This window comes from Neolamprologus brichardi, chromosome 19 (assembly GCF_056152115.1).
Source record: "Neolamprologus brichardi isolate AB-2024 chromosome 19, ASM5615211v1, whole genome shotgun sequence".
Classification (NCBI taxonomy): Eukaryota; Metazoa; Chordata; class Actinopteri; order Cichliformes; family Cichlidae; genus Neolamprologus; species Neolamprologus brichardi.
Window position 1 is genome coordinate 9,220,941 of NC_142122.1, and position 23,928 is coordinate 9,244,868.

At 41.1% G+C, this 23,928-nt stretch overlaps 2 protein-coding genes across 3 annotated transcripts; both read right to left on the reverse strand.

Annotated features, from left to right (window-relative positions):
* Positions 1-68: 68 nt before the first annotated feature.
* On the reverse strand, positions 69-16,910 carry znf106a (zinc finger protein 106a). The gene is made up of 22 exons (XM_006798624.3): positions 16,817-16,910; positions 14,303-14,385; positions 13,919-13,980; positions 11,944-12,138; positions 9,085-10,965; positions 8,536-8,995; positions 8,366-8,435; positions 8,113-8,267; positions 7,701-7,761; positions 7,185-7,496; positions 5,996-6,785; positions 5,739-5,779; positions 5,016-5,161; positions 4,780-4,914; positions 4,572-4,688; positions 4,063-4,254; positions 3,797-3,859; positions 3,582-3,701; positions 3,393-3,464; positions 3,050-3,121; positions 2,789-2,935; positions 69-1,559 (listed from the first exon to the last, which is right to left on the reverse strand). The coding sequence occupies exons 2-22, from the start codon at positions 14,354-14,356 to the stop codon at positions 1,503-1,505; spliced, it is 5,202 nt and encodes a 1,733-aa protein (XP_006798687.2). The 5' UTR covers positions 14,357-14,385; positions 16,817-16,910; the 3' UTR covers positions 69-1,502.
* Positions 16,911-17,462: 552 nt separating this feature from the next.
* Positions 17,463-23,863, reverse strand: pacc1 (proton activated chloride channel 1). 2 transcript variants are annotated; one of them, XM_087833102.1, is made up of 8 exons: positions 23,577-23,863; positions 20,984-21,113; positions 20,636-20,848; positions 19,128-19,282; positions 18,852-18,994; positions 18,611-18,752; positions 18,410-18,517; positions 17,463-18,318 (listed from the first exon to the last, which is right to left on the reverse strand). In XM_087833102.1, the coding sequence occupies exons 1-8, from the start codon at positions 23,610-23,612 to the stop codon at positions 18,157-18,159; spliced, it is 1,089 nt and encodes a 362-aa protein (XP_087689228.1). In that variant the 5' UTR covers positions 23,613-23,863; the 3' UTR covers positions 17,463-18,156. The 2 variants fall into 2 exon arrangements, with proteins under 2 accessions (XP_087689228.1, XP_006798688.1); XM_006798625.2 differs by having other exon boundaries at positions 20,981-21,113.
* Positions 23,864-23,928: the final 65 nt, after the last annotated feature.

The window sequence follows — 23,928 nt, forward strand, 5'->3', positions numbered from 1 at the left end:
TGTGACAAATATGCAAATTTCAGTAAACACTGAGTGAAATAAGAAGAAAACACCATAAAAATACAGCATTTTTTCTGATGTTGCAAACATTTTTATTAACTTTCTCTTTCTTAAAAAACATCTCATAACTTTGATAACAACAGAAAAACTTGAAGAAACTCAGGAATGCCAGGTAAGAGGTGACGCGCACGCTTTTCTCGATCATAAATAACGAGCGAGAACGTCAGGTTAACTCGGCTAAGGGCAAATCCTCAAAAAGAAGAAGAAAAAGAAAGAAAGATAACGCAACCCGGAGAGCTGCAACCTTCAAACCAAGTCTGCCAAAGAGAACAACAGCTGGGCTTTTAACAGAAGATTTAGTCACCTGTTTTCAAGAGGGTGAGGTATGGCATGGGAGATGAATCCAAAATCTTCTCTTCGAAATCTTCCATCGAACACCTCCTCTAAACATCCGTTGTCTCCACACTTTATTAGACAACTGTGGAAAACAAATACAGCTCCAGTGCCTTCTGCTTGATTCTCCAAATACAAAATAAATCCACAAGAATGTGACATAAAAACAGCACCTCACACTCACGCTTGGAAAACAAGGTTCGCCGGACAGGGTTAAACACTCTGCCGACAACAACGAGGAAATAATCCACACAGATTAGCACACATACTTCACATCTTGGTTCTGTTTTCACAGCAAATGTCAATTCTCAAAAGACAAATCCTTCAACACAGTCCCTATTACGCACTAATCACCTGACTGAGCAACAACAAATAAATAAATGTAATCCTAAACGACCCAACGAGATTGGAAGAACTTGAGATTTTTTATTTTTAGAAAATAAAAACCAAACATTAAATAAATCAATCTTCAATTAAATTCCCTCAAAACAAATAATCACACTGTTAAACGCAGCCTCAAAGACAACACCACGAATTTCCAAAAACTTTAAATCGCTCATTGTCATAAGTGGTAACTTTAATAAAATAAAAAAAAACACACTACAGGTTGCTCAACGTGACACGCAACAACTGCACAACAACGATAAAAACATCTCTTAACCCATGCCATATTGTAGCCAACCAATCTGGAAGACGATAACTGCTTTTTGTTGGCGTTTCATCGGAAAAGCGTGGCAACTCTCTTAGATACCGGCTACGCTGAAGTTTCTTCAATAAACAAAAGTCACGTGTTTCTTTGTCTTTCTTTGGTCATTGACAAGAAGAAGCAATGGTCAGACGTAAAAAGGGGAAGGTGTGTTTTGTAGAAAGTTAAAAAAAACATAACAGCACAACCAACCCTCCTTTTTTGTAACTGTATTATGGTTGGATTCCAACACCGAGCATAAAGGATGGACTTGTCAGACGCCACTCGCCAGGCTCGACGAGAGCTCTGCTAAGGGTAAGTGGGTCCCAAGAGCGTGCCTCCCAATATGGGAGGGTAACATTAGAGTAAAGGTTACAAGAAAGGAGAGAAGTCTCAGGGAGAAACGGCATTCCCACCAGAAGCTTTAAGGCTCCACTTCAGTGTCCTCCTCAGCATGTTTCTGCATGTGCATCAGCATTCCCTGCAACACACAAAGTCACAGCCTCTAAATCAGCTTCTAAAACTTGTATGTACTCAACCAAAGCATATGTAAGCGTTTATATAATAGGAGGTTATATTACAATGCATATTTACACAGCATCACTCATTAAATATGAAGTTCCTGCTATGTATTGCTTTAGAATCATTTATAGATTCTAACAGGACATGATTTGTTTTTACACTTTATTTGTGACAGTGGAAAGGTTGTTGTGGTCCTCTTATGGTCACTCAGTTCCATATTTATTAAAATAGCACAAATTAGCTTTGCTGGATTTGCAGTTGAAAGTTTATATTATAGTGGGCCTTGGTGTTTCACCGTCTGACTGAAACAAGCTATTTTAAATCTATCTGTCTACTGATTGGCTCCTACTAGCAGACAGGAGTTTTTCCTGTCTGACATGAGCATTTTAGAGCTTTTGGGCCATAAAGATGATCTGCATATATGTCGAAAAGAAGATTTGAAATTTGGGCTATGTTTAATATAAGTATCCATATTGTATCAGTACACACAGTCAAGCAAAAAACAAAGTGCACTCTTACTGCTTCCACAGTAATTAAGAGGGTAAGCAGCAGCCAGGTGCTGCTAATCAAATGTACCCAATTACCTAATCATCTGTAAATAAATAAATAAAACCACCTCTAATAAAAGCTGATGCTTTGTGTGTCTGCTGGTCTGAAGCATTCAGGTGTTTTTGAATGAGTGGGTGCCCGAGCAAACACACCCCAAGGTCAGATCGTGCAATACTTTACAGAAATTGGAAAAACCCAAGAGCTACATTTCAGAGTCAACGGCCTTTGTTAGCATGTAAAAGGTTAAAGTTCATGACAGTTGTTTAGAGGGACTGCCAGGAGAAAGCCTATTCTCTCTAAAAGAGAGGTTTTCAAATGTGCATCTGAACAAACCACAAGACGTCTTGAACAATGTTAACTTTGGACAGACCAGACCAAAGTGCAGGACTGAGCATTGACTCTCCTGAGGTTTGCAACAATCCAGTCAAAGTCCAGACCTCAACCTCACTGAAATGCTGTGGTGGAGCCTTAAGAAAGCTGTGCATACCTCAAGGAACTAAGCAATGTTATTAGGAAGAGCAGGGCAAAAATAAGAAAAAAAATATTAATGGCTCATTATGGAGAATAAATGACTTTGACTGCATCTGTCCAAAAAGAAAGAAAATGTTGGGTGTTGAGTTCTGTTGAATGTGTTTATACCTGCTTGGAGGTGTTGCGCGCAGAGAAAAACGCTTCACAGTTTTTCCAGCGGCACTTGAGCGTCTGAAAGTTGGCACTGGTGTGGTCGTTGATCAGGTGCTGCTGCAGATGCTGAATCAACCCAAAGACCAGTGAACAGCCATGCCACTGGAAACACAAAACGCCAATAACCAAACAAAATGAGAAGCTCAGAAGGAAAAGATGGGACTGGAACACAACTTATCCATAAATTTCTCAGCTCTGCTCCATGACACGTCTTACCCAGCAGCGGTAGTTTTGCATTAGGTTCAGCTTCACTGCCTGCACGCTGCCATCATAGCAACCCGTGTAGATCTGAAACACACCAAATTAGAGTTAGGATTTAGCCTTCTGAGATATAACACAGACAATTTTATGAAAAAAGATGTCTTGTAGAAAGGTAATCGCTCTCAATCATCACTTAGGACCCAGTAGAGTGTGTGACAACATTAAAGCTTAGAAATTCCTCATATCAGCAATGAAACTTTACAATTTGTTTTTCAAAAATATTCTGTATGAGAACCAAATAGATGAGTTATTAAGTCATAACTGGTGTCTAAACAACACTTGAAATAGCACGTCTCACCATGTTCTTGTGGATAGCCATGCACATCACCATGTCCTTGTGTCCTCCGTAGACCTGCAGTTGGTCATGAGTCTGTGGAGAGAGCATGCTTTCAGATTTTCGTGTGCAATGGCATGTCAATATTAAATAAAGAAAGAAATTCATGAGCAGTTTATGTTATTAAAAGACAGATGGTGTGACGATGCTAACCTGCAGGTCGTAGACACGGACCAGTTTGTCCAGGCAGGCGGTCACCATCACTTTCCCCAGGATGGCCACTACTGTAACAGCATGACTGTGGCCCTTATAAACCCGCACAAGCTCACCTGTCTGTGACAAAGTAAGAAAATAATCATTTCACATGGCTTCTTTTTCAAATGGTGCATAACTGAAATTAAAGACGCAAAACTGTAACAGCGACTCACATGGATGTTGTGTGCGTAGACACACTGATCACTGGATCCACTGAATACCAGATCATTGACCACCTGGGAAAAAGCAGCAGAAGAGAAGACACGCTCACAAAAGACACAAATTTGCATACAAATATAGATAATCTGTGTATTATATTTTTTAACAGTACAAACCATCAAGGTTTATAACATGCCATCCTGTCATTGTTGTCTTGAATATCATGGAATTTACTCCAGCAGTAATGCAGTTGCTCTGTTGAAGCTCAGATGTAATCTACCTTCATGCAGAGCACAGTTTTGGTGTGTCCCTCCAGAGTGCGCAGCAGCAGTCCGTTCTTGGCGTCTCTCACACTGATGGTGTTGTCGTAGGAGCCCACCAGCAGGATCCTCCTGGCTCCCTCCTGCGATGAGGCCAGACAGCTCACGGCCCGCGGCCCGTGGCACTCAAACACGTCCATCTGCTTGTTTGTCTAAACAAACAATTGCAAAATGAACATCGAGCGAAGCACACTTCACGATGATGATGATTCTTCTTTCTATCATTGCAGAAACAAGTAGCTGCAAAACCTTTTCATTTAAGGGCGCACGTAAAGTCAGTAATATGTGCAAACTACTCGAGGTATGTGATTTAACACTGATGGGGCTGCATTTTCTGTCACATATAGGAGGATGTACAAGCACTGTGGCAGCATTTTTAGCTCAACACATGGGCCGTTTCCACATTATTTCTTCATTGCTTCCAATGCCATTATTTTAAAGACATTCCTGCTTGTGCTTAATTTTTCACCTTAAGGTTAAAGGTCACCACTGTGCCATTCGCCAGACCAGCATACAAAGTTTTCCAGCGGCTGTGGAGGCAGAGGACTCGATCAGACAGAGGGAACTGCTGCTCGAGTTCCCGTGTCTGTGGACAAGAGCGAAATACAGAGTGTCAATAATCCAATGTTGCTGTCACACTAACATATGGCAGTTTAAGTAAAAGGCCTGTGATTTACCCTGAGGCTGTAGCAGCGTATGATCTGGTCACTGGAACCAGAATAAAGGCGATGATGCAGACTTGGAGCCGCTGAGACCAACAGGCAGCTCACTTTGGAGCTGTGACCCTCGAACGTACCCACGCATTTATGACTCTACGACGAAATTTAAGAAAAGCAAAGTTGCAACGTTGTTCCATAATAGATATTCAGGCACATCCTGGCAAATAGCAGCAGTTATTTCATTCACAACTCACCACCAAGTCAAAGGCTTTGACGGTTCGATCTCCTGAGCACGTGTACAACAGGCCGTTGTGGATGTGCATGGCGTTCACCGCCTCCTGGTGGCCCTCAAACAGCCCATCAGTGGGCATCTCATCTTCACCATGGTCAGATGATGCGTCTGGAAAATACAAACATGAAGGAAATTTTTTAAAAATCAAACACACAGTGAGGAAACTGACATAAATGATCTTACAGCAGGTACATCCACTCATAAGGGGCCTGTCCAGATCATTTTAACATTTCTAATTCAAAAGATGGATCCAATTATGTGGTTCTTTACAGAAAAAAAAAGTTTACAAAGCATCGTATTTGTGTATGTGTGTCTTCTACTAGTTATCTCTGCATACTCATGCATGTCCTCAGATAACACCTCTATGAATACTTTGCCCATAAAAAGTAAATTGGGCACACTGGAATCTATTTTTATTTGGTGAGTGTGATATTCATAACATAGAAATATTACTACTTACTACTATTACTACTACTGTTTGTACGTTTATGTGTATTTAAGGCTATCTCACTCCTAACATAACTATTTCTGTCACTTATAATGTGAACAATACAAGCCCCATGTTATGACAGCTGGTTTTTCACTCTATCTTCCAACTAAAAAAAAACATTTTTAGTACAAACTGTGTTTGGTTAAGTATGACCCGACTTTAATTATAGCGACTGCTCTCCACAGATGAACGTACCTGATGAGTTCTTGGGCAAAGTGATGGCAAATGGCATGTCACTGTTGAGAAAAAAGTTAGAGTTTAATCTAAAAGTTTGTTCTTATGAAATCTGACCTTTCTGAAATCCAGTTGTGCATCGTATAATTTAGGAAAAAAAGTGTATTTTGCAATTAGCTTTTTTTTAAATCCCACTTTCTTAAGTCTTTAAGTCTGTAGAAACAAGTAGTTTTGCTCATATGAGTTCACACTGAGCTGAAATTGTGATCGCGACTCACCTCTCAGATGATTTACACAAATCCATGTCACTGGTGGAGGAGACCTCGTTGCAGGCCAGGCTCCGTGGCTCAGGACTGGAGGAGTCTGCGACTGGGGCTGGAGGGGGGATTTGAACTTGAACATTCACTTGGGGCTGCTGTCCGGCAACAGTGACCTCCATGCTTCCCTCTGAATCCAAGTTCACCATAATATCAGCGGTGGCCTCATGAGGAAGCTCTGCTGGGAACTTCTGCTCTGCCTTCTCTAATTTGGCACTTGGAAACGGCATCTTGAGTGGCTTCTTATCACCCTCTATGTTCATGTCACCCTCTCTGTCTTCTGTAGGGAGACTGGATGTACTGACCTGAGAGCCTCCGCTGGGTCTCCTACGCGTTCGGGGGCATCTCGGCCGTGAGGCCTCTTCATCCATCTCAGTGTCACTGCTTTCAAACTGCTCTGTCCCATGAGCCTTCTTCAGTGCCTTCCTCTTCTTCAGCTTCCTCACGCGCTTTCCAGTCCTCAGCTCTGATGGAGAGGCAGGGATATTAAGGATTGAGGGGGCTAAAGGGGATTTAAAGGATGGGATGTCTGCAGAGTCATTAACCTCACAGTCTCTCATGGGTAATAGAGGCTTAAGGGGGCTTTTTGTGTCAGCTAAAGAGGTGAGACTGTTCCTTGCTGTCTGTATGGCTTTTTCCGTTGTCTCAATAAGTGTTAGCGACTTCTCCTTGGAGTCTGCAGGCTCTCTAAAGTTCGACGGGTACAGCTCAGGGTGTCTTTCAGGAGAAGCCTGGAAGTTGACGGCGAAATCTGCAACAAGCAGCACAAATAACCCAAAATTGTCAGTTACTTTATTTAGTAAAATCTCCTACGTAACAATATCCTTTTATATTATTTTAAGTAATACAAATAACACATGATGGACTCTTCCAAACAGTATGTGTAAAAACTTGTACAGATTAGATTCACATGCAGTATTTCTCATGATAAACACACTGTGTCCAGAATGCTTATAAAATATTTGCAAAGCTGATTTTTGTATTGTGTTTAGTTTAGTGACATAAAAACCTTTTAACGCTTTTTACTTTTTGTTGGTTTTTTAGACATCTAGGTGAGCTCATTGATCAGTGAGAGAGATCACTGATCACAGTGATCAATGAGATGTCCGATCTGGGATGCTGTTTTATGGTCTGGGAAAAGCAATGTTACCTGGTGAGGAGGCTCTGGCAGGAGTGACCGGCAGCTCCGGGGTGGTGCTGTGAGCACAGTTGGTCAAAGCGTCCGCAAGGTCTGCCTCTGTGCTGATGTGAACAGGGGACAGGGGCTCCTGCTTGATAGCTACAGACATCAAGGGAAGGCTGGAGGAGGGGGGAGAGCCACACTCTGCAGCACGATTGGGACTGTGGACAGCAGTTTCCACAAGAGAGGAAAGTGTGACAGAGGAGGGCACGTGTGCCTCAGTTTCAAATGTATCCATCTTTTCTTCTTTCAGTTTGATCTGAGGTGCTTCCTCCATCGTACCTGTATAAAAAAATCCATGATTAAAAAGCTTATTCCACCAATCATAGCTTCTTCTGTAAACTATATTTGTTCCATTACTGCTACAAATATAATAAACTTATTTTTAAGTATTGTAGAATACGAACTGGCTTTTAATTGAATCTAGTGTGTAGTAATTTGTAGTAATAGACATTTGGTACAAGTGTATTTTGCACATGTTTTTACCTTGCATCCCTTTTAGTAACTCAATGCGCTTGTTTCTTAATGTGCTCATCTCTACAGTCATCTGTGAAAGACAAAGCCATACAAAACAATGGTTAGGCAGGGAATATGTTATCTTCAAAGACAAACTGCATAGAAAGTATAAATCCTAACGTTAATCCCTAACTTTTAGAAGTAAATTAAATTCACGTGGAACCCAAGAGCATCGTTTAAATAGTGAGACTTGTGGTTATATATTAATGTGAAGTAGCTGGCAAGACAACAAAATGCTTGCCAACACATAAACTCTCTGTGAGTCCTTAGGTGTAGGCCCTTTTTGTTATAATGCGTTGGCATTAGACACTAAACATATAAAAGCAGGTAACTGTGCGGCGAGAGAGAGTTTTTGAATAATAGAGTTCAGCTGTGTGCAGACCTGCTGTTTAACCACCATGAGACGCTGCACTTCCATGTAGGCGGCCTCCAGCGCAGCCCGGGCCTGGATCAGGCTGGTGTCCACGGTCTGCAGGGAGCGACTGAGCTCGTCCTCCCGCAGAGACACTGCCAACAGCTGGTCAATGTGCGAACGTTCTGCAGCCCAAAACACAGATGTGAAACACAAGCAGCTAACCCATGACAGGAAAATGACGTATAACCCCAGAGATTCTTGTTTTTTTTAGCCTACTAACCTCTTTTCGATTTGACCTTCTGTCTTTTGCTATTATGTTCTATGCATGAAGACTCTGCACTCAGAGCGTCCTACAGAGAAGAAAGAAAGCAGTCACGATGACATATTCTGCTTGTTCTTTCAAAAAACACATACACAAATAAAAAGGAGAACACTGTTTCCTAAGCTCACCCCAGCTGCTCTCCGCCTCTTTGCTGTTCCCAGACCATCGCACTGCTCCGTCCCTGAACTGCTGTCCCCGAGCACTGAGTCAGACCGCTGGAGGGCTGATGTTAGGTTGTCTGTCTGGTTCTGAGCTTTGGCCTCGAGATGAACGAGCATCTGTCCAACTTCTGGCTGAGACTGACAGTCTTGATTTCCTAGAGAAGACTTGCGATGTGGATTAACTGTAGATCCCTGCTGCTCTGAGTTGAAGCTTTCTCTCTGTGAGGTTTCCTTTGATATATGGGATGTAAAGAGGTTGTGCGTGGACGCAGGAGCGAGGCTACTCTCTGATAAGGAGCGTTTTCGTGAGGGGCCCTGGTAAGAGACATCCATCAACGACTCCCACTGGAAACCCTCCAGCAGCGGTATGTCACCCTCCTCTTGGCTCTGGTACTCCTGCTCATATGAAACCATCTCAATGCCAAACCTGAAAGACAGAACATAAACTTGTATTAACTGAAATCAAATCAAAATCAAAATGTATTTAAAAATGTAAAGATGAGATTATAATTTCACCTTGGCATGCCTTTTCCCTTGTCTTGTTTCTTCCTGACCTCGTGATACACCTGTTCCCAGTTAACATTGCGCCGAGACCCAGAGGAGCTGATCAGCTGCCGCACAGTTGGCTTGAGCCCTGAATCCTTTTCGGTGTCGCTTCTCCGCGACTCGTTCACGTTACGCACCCGCCTGGCAATGTTCAGGTTGGGCTCGTGGCCGACTGTTTTGCTCTTGGAGCTGATATGTTTGGTGAGGTCACGTTTTAAAACTGGAGGCAGGTCAAGTTTGGACAGACTTGATGCATGAGTCTGTGCGTCACCACTTCTGGAGGTGTCACTCTCTGAGCTCTGCCCTGCCTCACTGACCTGCATGGCCTCATCTGGAACAACTGAGCAACTTTGCTTTTCCACTTTCTTATTGTTCTCCTCGTATTCCCTGCCTGATTCTGCCAGCTTGGAGGTCTCCACAGTAGAGGTGCTAACTTGCAGTGACTGGAGAAACTGACTGCTGTCTGAAGATGTCAAAGCAAGCTTTTCTGACCCAACTGGATCAGGTAACACTGATTTTACTGCATTCTGCCTGCAGCTGATCTCTTTGTTCACTCCAGTCTGACTCTGTACCTGATTCGTTTGCGGCTCCTCGACACTGTGCTGTGTCATTTCCACTTTTACGTTATTACCAAAGGTATTTAAAGAGCCCTTCTTTTCTAACACATTTTGTTTGGCATGCTTAACCGATTCTGGGAGCTTCTGTTGCCGTGATTGAAAGGACCCAGTCAGTGGAGCCTTGACTTCACTCTGGATTCCAGTTGGTTTTGATTGCACTTGAGCCTGACTGGGGATCTTGCTGAGATGAGCCACACTGCTGATGCCAGGAGCTGAGGACATTTTCCGATCTAGCAATGACTTATTTGCATTCTGATTGCACCAATTAGACGCTGAATTCTGGTGGCCATCTCTCTGTGAACTGCTGCTTCTACTGCTACTGCTGCTCCCATCTCTAGGTTTGACTGCAGGGTTTGTTTTGTGCTTCCCTTTTTCTTCTAGTCTACTTAAGGGCAAAAGACTTGATTCCTTTTCAGATCGTGACTGGCTATTAAAACCAGTGGCTTCCGGTGCTTTGTTTTGAGGTTTGGGGGCTCTTGAGTATTCCTCAGATGATTTTGGACCGGTATCTTTATGTGGCACAGACTCTAAACCCTTCACAGGATAGGGTGACCAGCGACAGGATTTGTCAATCTTCGGATTGCTGCCCAAAGTCTTAGAGCTTTTACTGCTATTAATATCAGATTCTGCTGGTTGGCCATCCCCCTTCTGTAGCCCAGCACTGGCCTGACCTGGTTGGTCATTACCTGTATTCTGAAACCGATTCACAGCCTGGGCCAATGAGACAGGGGGAGGTGGATACATACGAGGAGCCTCAAAAAAGCTCATGTGACGGTTCTTTTGAGGGTACTGGGAAATATTGTTTTGCCCATAGAGCCCATTTCTACTGCCTCCGTTGCTGAGCCACGGAAATCGATTTTCATTTCTGCCAGGAAATGCACAATGACCCCACGTCTTGTTGCTTCGAGCTTCCTGACTATCCAAGCTTCTACCAGCAAACTCTCCAGATGCCCACCTCTCTAAGTTGGGGGGCTCCTGAGCATGCCAGGTGGCGCTCTTCCCCTGTTTCCTCTGGTTCCAGGGTTGTATCTCCCCTGCTCTGGAGTCATACTGGTTGCTTTTGTACCAAGTCCTGTGGTGACTAGACCCACCGAATCCCTGTCCCGGCTGCTGCCAGCCACGCTGCAAGGAGTAACGCTCTTTAGCTTCCTTTAACCTCTGCTGAAACGCCTCCTTTCTCCTTTTATCCTCTTCCTCTTTTGCTAGCTTTGCAGCAGCAGCCTCCTTCTCTTTTCTGGAAATAATAGTAATATAAATGAAATACAAGCAAATATTTACAGCTGCCCCTACATCCAACTTGCAACATTCAAAACAAAAAGTAATAATATTAACTTAGAAACTTAGAAATACGTGAGGAGAATTGCCGCTCTGTGTGGGTGATACAATACACACTGTCAAGCTTAAAGAAGAAGAGTGAATTTGGATGGAAAATTACGATTGTTTTAACTTTTTTTTTTTATTAGACTTCACATCAAAAGCAAATAATCCCACCTACAGGTTTGCCATAATAATTTCAAAAGTTTCTTTGACACTGAAAGTCATTATTAGAGCAATTCATTTGCTTTAAATTAAAAATGCATTAATAAAATTATGATTTCAGAGAGTCTCCCTGACAATTACATGCACCAACCAGCATAGGGAAAATGTCTGGTATGTGACAAATTGACAGCGTTTTCCTTCACATATCTTCATATGGATCAGCAGCTCCAATCACACATTATTATAAGGTATTTTGGGGGATTATACCAAATACGCATAGAAAAGACTCATTTGAAGAAATAGTCTAATAGTGCAATTATTGTGACATTTTAGTTTTAGCTTAAAAAAAACATGAATTTTAGAAATTAAAGTAGAAAAAAAGGGCTGAAGTGAAGGTTTTTGTGTTTAACTCTTTAATAAAAGCATCAAACTGCTTGTGTCTGAACCCTGTATGTGCAGTCATGCTTTTTTTATAGCCTTCAGTCCTGACATACGACTCCAGCTGCAGCATAATGTGAAGCTGTGGCTAAAAGAGGCCTCTGAGCACCACTGAGCAAAATGTGACTATACATGGTGTATATACACACACACATACACAAGCTTGTAAGGTATCACTACTATTTAAATCATAAAAGTTCATAAAAGTCATGTGTGACTGTCCCGGAGACTTTTGATTTAAAATCCTAGACAACATTTTGTGTTTAAACCAAACGAGTAGCTATTTTTCTTTTACCTGATCTTCTCTTTTCTCTTTTCAATCAAGTCCACCAATTCCTGATCGAAGTAGTCTTCTTCATGGTCGAGCCCAGGAGGCTTCTGGTCAGCAGCCTCCACATTCTGCTTGTGCACGGGGCTGGAAATGTGGCTGGCATAATCAGTCAGACTCACCACCTTCACCTTACAGACTCTGCACTCATGTCCGCAGTCCCTGGGGAGGGAAGGAGAGCGCGGACGTTCAATAGTTCCTTCGGGCATTGCGCTAAACTTGTCTGGTTCGGTTTTCCTGCCTGCAGAGCTCGCAAATATATATTCTGGCTCTACTTTCTGTTACTTTAAAGTCTTCGTAAAATCAGGAAAGGAGAATACTCTACAATCCTTAAAAATATTACTTGTCCAAATTCTCTATCCGTTACAGATCAGGAGGTCGCTAACTTAGAATTTTATCTCATAAAAAAGAATCGTTATCATCCTGATCGTGTTCTCCTTTCTTCAGCAGGCCATGGGTGGCAGGGTGAGGGCAGGAAGAGGAGCAGCAAGGCTGGACTCAGGCAGCATGCTAATCTAGCTGTCCCGCTTATGTCCAGCCAAGCAGTGCAGCACTGGGACGCGTGGAGGGGAGAGTAGCCCGGCGTCTGCAGCCTAGTGCGCCCTCATGATGGTGTCCGCTGCGCTCTGAGACTCTACAGAAGGCAATGTCTGTATATGACCTCACTCCGTGTTCCACGAGCCAGGACCCAGCCCCCTCTCAGGCCAGCATGTGTTATTAGCACAGGCCTGTGGATTGTACCGACCAATCCAATGCAAAGCCTGTGTAACTGGAGCTGTGTGCAGCTGCTTCTAGCCTCCACTTCAAAACCTCTCCCAAGTATGCCATCCTGTGATTCTGATAGGGGCAGTGACTTTGCTGGCTCCTTCTCAACTTCATTTTCAAATCTGTGTCATGGCATGCTGCCCTTTTGTGACCTCTCGTGCAGCTGGCACACAACTAATCTATATTTTTTCAAGTATTATTCGTCAGCTGCAGTTGTGCAGAAACAGTGCTGAAAATGCAATCTGCGGGTTCGCTTAACCTCACAAAAAAACCTGTAACGAGCTGTAGCTAAATTTAAGTTTATTGTTGCCATCATATTCCTACACAGGTGCTTTTCAAATAAATCTAATATTAATACTAATATTCAGCTTCAGGTGATGAACACAATAAGATTTCATCTTTGCACATCAACAGCATGAAATTCCAGTAAGTGAAACAGAGTTAGCTCCTCTAGAGATTCTTCCATCTCAGCGACAGAGCCACATGCTTTTAGTAATCTACATGCGAGTCACAAGATAGCCAGTTGCCTTCTAACGGTCATGCCTGTTGTTCCGGAGAGATTGTGTCTAAATATATGTGGTACAGTTGAGACAGCTGCCCCTATATCCACTTGCTCGATTACTGTGTACACGTGCCTGTGTGCACACGTGCCTCATGACCTAAATAATCTGGGCAAAAGTCTTGTGAAGCCAGCATTAAACAGGACGCAATAACCTGAACCTTTTCAGTATTGCATGAAAGTCACGAGTCATGTAATGAAATCAAACACCTTTTTGTGTTACGTACGTTTCAATTTATCTTTAAATGGTAAATGGTAAATGGCCTGTATTTATATAGTGCTTTTCTAGTCCCTAAGGACCCCAAAGCGCTTTACATATCCAGTCATCCACCCATTCACGCACACATTCACACACTGGTGATGGCAAGCTACATTGTAGCCACAGCCACCCTGGGGCGCACTGACAGAGGCGAGGCTGCCGGACACTGGCGCCACCAGGCCCTCTGACCACCACCAGTAGGCAACGGGTGAAGTGTCTTGCCCAAGGACACAATGACCGAGACTGTCCAAGCCGGAGCTCGAACCGGCAACCTTCCGATTACAAGGCGAACTCCCAACTCTTGAGCCACGATCGCCCCAATAAATAAATGTAACAAAAGAAAGAAAGAAAAAACTCACCGGCCTTTAAGGTTCTCCAGCTCACGGTGGTGGAGCATGCTTCTCGTGTGCTCATCCATCTCCTGCAGGTACATATTCATAATAAAACATTTTTTAAGGCGAGGTACAGAGAAACACATCAAAACACGTAGTTTTAGTTTAGTCAGGCAGTAAAAAGCCCCTGCATGAGCCTCATAAGGCATCACAGCATCACAACAATGAGGAATATTAAGAAATCTCATAGGTGGTTAAAAATAGGTATAATAAACCTAACTACAAGTATCAGAACCTTGCACACCTGAGGGTGTAGATACATGCCACGGTGATCAAATACTTATTATTATTTACTTTGTTTTTAAAGTGTCGACATATTTATAGTGTAAATCGAATTTCTGGGTCAGTTACCTGCTTGGAGACATAGACGGTTTCACAGAGGATGCACTTTCTGTCTCTCGTCATTTCGAACGCAGATGAATCTCAGCCCATTACTGCCGAAAGAGAGAGTGTTGTTTAACTTATGTGATGCCTCCCTGGGTGGATGTACCTGAGTTTTATTTCACAAGAACAAATAATTATGGGCTGTAACAGTGCCCATACTGTATGAAGAAAAGTGACACGTCAACCAACAAAATGAAAGGAACTCAAAGCTTTTTTTTTCTTTGAGCAGCCACACCTAACTATTCAACAACATGCTTTGGTACCACAGCCCAAATACCAACAAAGTTCAACCTGATCACTAGTCTAATTCCAGTCTGCTGATAGAGCAGCTCTATGGCCAGAAGGCAGAGCGATGTCTGGACGTGTTCAACACTCACAAACAGGGGGAGGAATAAACACCGGCTACAAGTCAACTGCTGGTCAAGGTCTACACCAACACTGCCTCATGTGTGACCACATAAAGGATTTTACTTTATCCCCTAAATACTGCTGGTTTATGAATTTGGGGATCCAAAACATATTCAGAAAAAGAGAGAAAATTTGCAGTAGTTCTATTAATGTTTAAACATTAATAGAGCGACAAAATACTAGTATGGAAAAACAAACTACCACCCTGGAAACTGGAAAAACTGGCAGTCAAGCCTTTCGACAAACAATGACAAGGTGAATATTTGATTGACGAGTGGATAAAGACAAAAACAGTAGGGCAAACCTTGTCTCACACTCACACACACACGGTACAATTCAATTAAAAAGCATTTGGCCCACTTCCTGACTTTCTATTTTGTATTTTTGTATATTTTTCACACTTACATGTTCAGGTCCTGAAGCAGCAAAGCAGCCCCAGACCATCACACTAACACCACCATGCTGGCTTGCTCCCATGATGTTCATTTTATGAAGTATTACGGTAGTTTTACATTAGATGTAGCGGGACCCAAACCTTCCAAACAGTTAAACTTTTATTTTATCAGTCCAGTATTTTCCCAAAAGTCTTAGGGATCATCAGGATGATTTTCTATAAGCAAATGTGGAATAATTTTGGAAAGCCAACTGCCCCTGTGAAGGTTCACCACTATTCCAGATTTATAATGGTTCTCACAGTGGTTCACTGGAGCCCCAATTACAGAGAAATGGCTTTGTAATCCTTTCCAGTCAGATGTCATGTGATTTTGACTTTGTTTCTTTAGATCATGGTATCATATATTCCTTTTTGAGATTTTCTTTAGCCTACTCCACTTTATCAGAGAAATTCTATTTAAATTATCTATTGATTCAACAGGTTTATGAAACTAAACTCAGCTTTCTGAAAAATGTGATTAATCACAGTTAATTCATGATTCGGAGTGGGTTATTTTTTCACACAAAACCAGCTGTGTTTGGACAGCTTTTTCCCCTTAATAAATGAAACCATCATTTAAAAATCCCATTTTGTTTTTACTTGAGTTATCTTTGTATAATATTATAATTTGTTTGATCTCACTTTCTTCGCTTTTACAGCACAATTTACATTAACACAACTTTCCAACTTTTACCATACAGAAGAAGTGATCAGGTGAAATAGTTTGACAGTAAGAAAGGGTACTCTTGTTTTAGAAGTGCCTTAAAATACCTTTGAAGGGCTATCTTTTAACACATTTATAAAACGCATGAGTGAGCTGCTAATTTTCTAAAGAGCAGCCAGGAGGACAATGTTAGATATCCAGTGAACTTCTGCACAGTTATGTTAGCAGATCAGGCAGCTGTGCTACAATGCTTGAAAACAGGCAGGGGGCAGTTAAAGAAGTTCCATGTCAAGTCAGTTTGTTTACATGCCACAGTTAGGATCTCATCTAATTTAGAAACCACAGAGAACATCTTCTACTGACGTTTACCCAAGCTCATCACAACAAGGTACTTTATCATCAAAGCTGTGCCTAAATAAATACTTAAAATTCAAATGCACATATGACCAAAGTACTTGGAAATTTTAGTTAGCATGCTAACTTTGTGCAAAAGTTTACCACCAGTCGCATGACATTTTATTATGATGTTATCAAACACACTAAGGTAATAAAACGTTATAGTAAACGTCAAACCACAGCTTTATTGCTGTTTTAAACTAGCTTATGGTTAAATAAAGTCCTGGGTCCTTGATTGTTGTTAGCCTAGCTGTTTCTAGTTATACAGTTAGCTGGTAAGTGTGCAAAAAAGCAAAATAACGTGACTCAAAAACTAGCTTAAATACGAGCTGACCATCCCACTACCAAAGTAATAAAAAAGGTTATTACGAATTATGATTATTATTATTCAGCAGAATTTACTTGAACTGTTATTGAAAGCTAAGCTAGTAAGTTAGCGAGCTAGCAACAGCATGATAGCTGCCACATGAACACGCCAGTAATGTCCTTAACTTATTAACAATTAAAAGGTGATGAGGGAGCCCGACTACAACCGAATGGTTTTACACACTGTAGACACTTAGATGTGACTGATTGCTACCTTCACAACATCCAGATGTGTGTAGGACTACTGCATTTTCTCATCCATCGCTGAAGCTAATAACAACATCCGCCTCCTCGCCGCGCCCCCAAACGGAGCACCAACCCAAGATGCGTTCAGGACCATTTCGGATTTAGGAAACCAGGACGCCACACAGAGACAAAAATGTCTAATAGAAAAAATTAACTGAAATGGCACTTTACAAATAAATAAATAAATAAAAATTCAAAAAAAAAAAAAGTAAATTGCCAGTGCTTTATATCCATTCCAGCTCCATAATTTTTAAACAACTTTCTGATTCACTGTCATTTAGTATTTAGTCCTTCCCAGGTCTTAGTATTAAATCCCAGATGAACAACTGCACATGATACAGTACACTGTAGTACTGTTTATTTAACAAAAAGTAAATGAAAATAAAGTGTGTGTAAAACTGAGTCCACCCCACTGTAGAAGCACATATATCAGCAGTAACTTGAAGCATCCGTTTTCCATCCATCTATTTTCTTCTACTTAACAAATTTGTGGTCCCCTATTCAAGGTAAATCCAAACATATAGATAAAATCAAGTATCAGTTTGTCTGGGAAAGATATAAAGTCTGGACAGTCTACCCATTGGTACCGTGTAAAATTAAATTCGGCAGTAAAATACAAGAGTAAAAACATTTATTTTGAAAAATCAGTAAAAGATTGCATTTTACACATAACTAACAAATACATTTAAACAGCAAGATTTCAACATATCGATACATAACGATGAAATGAATCTAAATGAAAAACAGCAGCACTGCTGGAACATATGTGCTACAGAAACAAACTACAAATTAAAAACGGTTCTCAGAAATCCCTTTAGAGTCTTTAAAATAGTATTATCACTTTCAGAACTGAACCAGTCCAAGATATAACACAAAAGTTCACATTTTCTCAGTTTTACACTTAAAAACAACTTTTAAGAAGTTTTAAAAGTGTCTTGGCTTTCAGCAACATTTTCTTGAGTGTGCGTGTCAAACGCAGTGTTTATTGGACGTTTTAGAAGATGTTTGTGAAGTACATCTTCTTTTGAAATGCAGTAACTAAATATTGGCTCTTAAAGAAAATGAATCTAGCAATAACAATAATCTAGTAATAATCAGTTATTACTGCCAGCTTACATGTTAAAAGAGAAGCAGTAACATCTACAAATGTAATTCATAAGCATGCCCTAGTGCTAATATTTCTCACCACTGATTACAAAAACAGTGCCTGTAGTGACCTGGAAAAAGCAGCTGTGTGAGAATAAAGCTCAGCTCCGTCAGATCTTAGAGTTTGGATATTGTAAGATTGTGTCTTGTCTGCAAAGTGTTTCAGGTTAGATGGTTCAGTTCCCGTGCTTTATTCCTCAGATGCCTCTTGCGCATCTTGATAGTCCACTTAATAGTGAGTTTGGCAAAATTGGCAGCTTTGAAGAGAGCCATGAAGACCCCACAGAGGATGGCTATAGAGCTCCAGGCATTCGCAGTCACTATCTGTTTGGAAAGAAGCAAAGTTTTGTCGAACAATGAGCAATTCGTGCAAGCACACAATTCAAATAAGGAGAAAACTTCTGTGAGAACATACCAGTCGGATTTCCTGCATAAAAGGATCTCGCCACTCAAACACGGCAAAGTAGAGCTGATCGGTTTGTGCCCCTTCAGGCCTTTTATCGTTGAATTTCACCACAGAAGACTAGACCATTCACCATAAATAATCAAATTAAAAACTTTCAATTCAAATGTCATCATGCATGGAACTACATGTGAACTGTTGGGACATAAATACCTCTTGTCGAAACTCGACGGCTTCATTTTTTACACCAGATGTTGTCAATAATGACATTTTGACCCATGTTCTGAAGCCTCCAGAGAAGGTCCACATGGAGTAATTCCTCTCACAGTCCCTCATAAACTCGGATTTATTTGCACTACAGGCAGAAAACAGGCACATATGCTGCTATCACACAAATCACCGTTAACACTTTGCAAAACATCAAGCTTCGAGTGTCTTATTAAACAGTGATTACCTGTCAATCAAGTCACTAAACTTGGCAAAAAGCATGTAATTGATGGCACTGAAGTCCTCCTCTGTTTCATTGCGACTGAACTGCATGAAGATCAGTTCTTTGTTACGGACGTCAGATGGCCCGCGGACCACCAGAGCTTTTTTCTGTAACAGTATAATAGTATGTAAATCCAGTGGAGACAATTTTGCAGTTATGTTATAGCTGCGCATCTTTAGGATTGCTCAGACTTGTGGGTCATGTCTGAGAAACAACCAAATAAAAAAAGTTAATTCTGACCTCTGTTTCGTTCACGAATGGCCCAAAGTAGATCACTTCTGTTATGTTACAGTCTACTTCTTGAGGCTTGCCGGGGTCCACTAAAGGTGGGATGTAGTCATGGTAGTGATGTTTACAGCTGAGCAGCTGGGCTTTGCCGGGGTACAGAGCTATGCCTGCTCAAAGAAAGTAAACAGAGTCTGCATCAATGTTCTTCAACAGCAGTGTTTATGGACTCACTGCCATTTACTTGTTTGTTCTACGTGGAGGTAAAAATGTACAATTTTGCAACGGGTGCCTCCAAACACGTTTTATTTTGGTGACGCAGACGAGGACACTTAATGCATTTCAAAATTCTTCCATGTGTCTCTCATCCACAGAGAACAGGATTTGTTCAGCTGTTGCTGACTATTTTCATGGATGTCTTTTCAGATGGAGATTTAAGGCTTAAGGGACTAGCTGAAAAAAAATACAGAGAGCGTGTATTGTTTAAAGAATAAACCGCATTATCTTCTAAAGCAAAAATGAAAGACGAAAAAGAAAATGCACCTTGCATTGCATGTCTGCAACAACTGACCAAGTCACATTTGATAAGCTGCAATTTTAGAGAAGTTTTCAGATTTAATACACCCTCTGGTGGCCACACAGCAGGCAATACAAATTATTCACACATAACTAGCGCCTGCCTTCTGTCACAGTGTTATTCAATTATTTTGTCACCAACAATAATTTGGGGCTTATTGCGATAGAAAACAGGCCAGGTGTGATAATGAAAAGGAGCAAAGAAGTATTCATTTCTAAAATCTTTGCCAGGGTGGCTCCATCTCACTCTATCCCCAGCATCCTCCTCTGTCACACAAACCCTCTGCATGTCCTTTTCACTACATCCATGAGCCTCCTCTGTGGTCTTTCTCTTCTCCTCCTGCCTGGCAGCTATATCCACCATCCTGCTCAACCTGACCTCCTATCTCAAAATCATACATCATAGCAGGTCTCACTACTATCTTATAAACCTTTCCTTTCTCTAGTGCTGCTATCCTTCTATTGCACCTTTGACACTCCTCTCCATTATCAAATGCTTTCTCTTGATCCACAGACACACTGAAACTCCTTCTGACCTTCTCTATATTTCTCCATCGACACTCTCAAAGCAAACATCCCATCTGTAGTGCTCTTTCTCTTCGTGAAGACATGCAACTGCTCACTTAGCTTCAAAATCTCTGTCCCATATCTTAATGGCATGGTTAATCAGCTATATCCCCTTGTATACTCAGATACTATATTCCATCTAGTGCCACGACAACCACTACATGAAGAGCATGTGTTCCTCCTTCCTGCTAAATGCTGATAAAGGCAGATTTAAATGCTTATAAAAAAATGGGAAGTGTTGCTGTGTAGTGCAATCTGTATTTTCTGGATGAAATGAGTTAGCTGTTGTTCTATGTTTTGGACATAACAGCACACTTAACACCCACTAACCCAGTCATAGTCCTAAAATATGCCCCAAAAAGTGCATCATTCATACTAACCAGGAGATGAAAATGAGTCAACCTCTTTGTAAATGACGGACATAACGGGGTTGTTTAGTTTCTCCAAGAAGTCAGAGATCGTCTGGTAGGCCAGGAATGCTGCCACCGCAGTCAGCAGCAGGTAGATGAAGATGAGCACCACCGTGAAGAAATTCTTCAGACAGCTTTTACTGAATCTCATAGGTGGATTGGTCCCCCTAACGTCATCCTGTGCTGTAGGGACAAAGGGGTAAAGGCAGGAATCTGAGTGGACAAATCCGATTAAATGCCACAAAAGCGTGGGCCAATAAAAAATATATCAGTGTAGTGAGTGTCCAGCATGTGGTGCAGAAACAGATCTCCTACTACTTTGTGAGATGCTGCTATCAGGCTTCTCATGCTCCGGGTCTTCAGTGGCATCATCAAAAAAGACTGGAGACGGTGCGTTGCCTTCATCTTCATCTCGCCCCCCGTCATCATCCTCATCCTCATCATTGAACTGTGGGGTTAAAAAAAGAACATTTAAACACACATTTCTGGTTACAAGTATAGTAAAACTATACTTAAAATCCTAACAATTATTAAGGTGGGGTCACATTTGTATCCAGTTTAAGTGGAGTGAAATAGCACTCTGAGATCTTCAGTTAATGATGAATCAAACGTAATACAAAACCCTTTGCTGGCAATGACAGCCTAAAGTTTTGAACTCATGGACAACATCAGATTGCTGGGTTTCCTCCTTTTTAATGCTTTGAGGCCTTTACTGGAGCAGCTTTCGGTTGCTGTTTGTATGTGGGCCTTTCTGTCTGAAGTTTAGTCCTCAACAAGAATAATCCACTTGTCCACTTCTTTGCTTTAATAAGCAAAATAAAGGTTTGTTTTGGATGCATGTTTTAGGCCATTGTCTGTCTGTGTTGTGAAACAGTTGGCTGCATTTAGCTGGATTTAAGCTGACTGAATGTCTCTGAACACCTCAGAATTCATTCGGCCCCTTCTGGGGAAGTATAATCTTCCACAGGAGATGCTGATCCAGTTCTAAACTGCAGTCATTGAGTCTGTCCTGTGGTATGGAGCAGCCACTAAACAGGACAGGTGCAGACTGCAGCGGTGCCTGAAAGGCATTCAACCTATTGAGTTTGTGTTTCTTTATTCGTTATTGGGTGAATACCTGAAAGACAGTAAGTTTTATATATATACACTATTGTTTTTGGTATATTGTTCCCTTCTCAGTAACGCCACACCTTTTAGTCGCAATGTATTCATCTTCCACATGTTAACTTGTCATATTTTAGTAGTATGTAAACATCTGTTATAGTTACATGTTTTCATATCATATATAACATCAGTTTGTTTTTGCTGACTTCACCAGTGCTTTCTTTCTTTCTCAGAATGAATAGGGCTGTTGGAATGGTGCAGGGCAGTTTTTATGCTCAATATCAGGTTATATCAAACAGCAGACCTGTATATATCAGAGTTATTATAGTATCGTATTTTCAAATTGGGTTTTATTTTTTCATTTTGACTTTTTTTTTAAACTCACTAGTTTTTAGTTTCCTCAGCACATTTTCTTGTTTGAGTTTAGTTTTTATTTTTGGAAGATGTTTAGTTTTATTTTAGTTTTTACTAGTTTCAGCATTAGTTCTAAAAAATTGAGTTCTATTAAAGTTAGTTATAAAGTTAGTTCTATTAGTTAATCTTTTTAATTATTACTCTATGGAGGGCATGCGTCAGAGGCAGGATTTAGGAAAATGAGCTCAGATATTTCAATAAAAACCCAAAACTTTGGGAAAGCAGTGACATCGACCAGCTGTGAATTTTTGGACACAGCTGGTCGATGTCCATCAATGTCTCATCAGGCAAGTTATTATTAAAACTTTATCAAACTAACAGATACTAAAGCTTAATATTTTTCTCTCTACTTTTTTACTTAATTTGGTTTAGTTTTTTTTGTTCATTTTTGTTAACTAAAATGTTGTTTTCAAGTCTAGTTTTAGGACTTAGTTTAGCTTCAGTTGGCTATAATGACCTTGGCCTGTATCTTGTTCAATTCAGTTAAATCCACAAAGAGCAGTGAACCTTAGAGAAGCAGGGACACAGGTCAGCCGATAATGGTTACACACACACACACAAAACAAAACAAATCTGCTCGAGCTCACAGTACAAATTTTCACATCTTGTAATTATTTTCTTTAAATAATTTTAGGATTCCCTCATCTGTTAAATCTGTTCAATCCCACTTTAACCCCTTCTTTTAAGACCCCCGTCTCAAAAGAAATTATAAAATATCGAAAACAGTAACATTTCACTACTTTTGCCTTCTACAAACCTGACATTTAGTCACCACAACAATGATTACTGTTTCTTTCATTTCACTGACCTGCAATCAAATACTCCAATGACAAAACAGTTTAACTTATCTGGTGTTGATATTTAAGGTCACTGGTTATAAGTTAAAGGTAATGTACTTACAACAACAAAAATACACATTTAAAAAAAGTATCACACTGTCGGTTTTACATTATGTCCAACCCATCTTTCAGTAAGGAGAGCCTAAACAATGAAAACACCTGACAGCACCACAAACTTAATGACCAAGTCAGCGCTGGCTCCAAATACAAGCGAGGCTTTAAAATGGCCATACCGACCAGTGGTTTTAAAAGGTTTTACGCCATTTCTGCAGCTATTTTAAAGCTTAAAATAAGAACTGGCGAATAATCTAAATGAATACTGCAACTATAGCTAAAACCCAAAGGAAACATGAAGTCAGGAAGCGGCTGCTCAGTCACATGATGCCAAATATGCCCGACAGGAGCATGGACACAGCGAGAGAAAAAGACTTTACTGCTGTCCTCAGAGACAATAAAAAAAAAGAAGCCTACAGTCTGTAGCAGTCCTGTGATTACTGAGACAAACATGAAAGATTTCAGAGTGAAACACAAACACGAAGGAACTTGGAACTTACCTCCTGGTATGAGAGGGACCTTCCTTTTCTGAGCATTCCTCTGCGGAACTTCCAGTGACTTCACCTAAAGCAGCTCTTCAAGCTTTTTGTGCCAACTCAGCAGATTGCTCCTAATAAACCTGACATGTTTAAAAACACCTCATTCCACCGAGCTCAAGTCTCACTGTTTAAAAAAAAATACACCAGCACCCACCCCTGGGGTTTTTGGAGAAGTAGATAAAGGCCCAACCCACGATAATAACAGGGGACCCATGGGCCGCGATTCAATGCGATCTTGTTTCCTTGTTGTGGCTTCCTTGTGTCGTAGCTCGTTACCTTAGGTTGATTCCTAATGCTGGGTTCAGGTACTTAT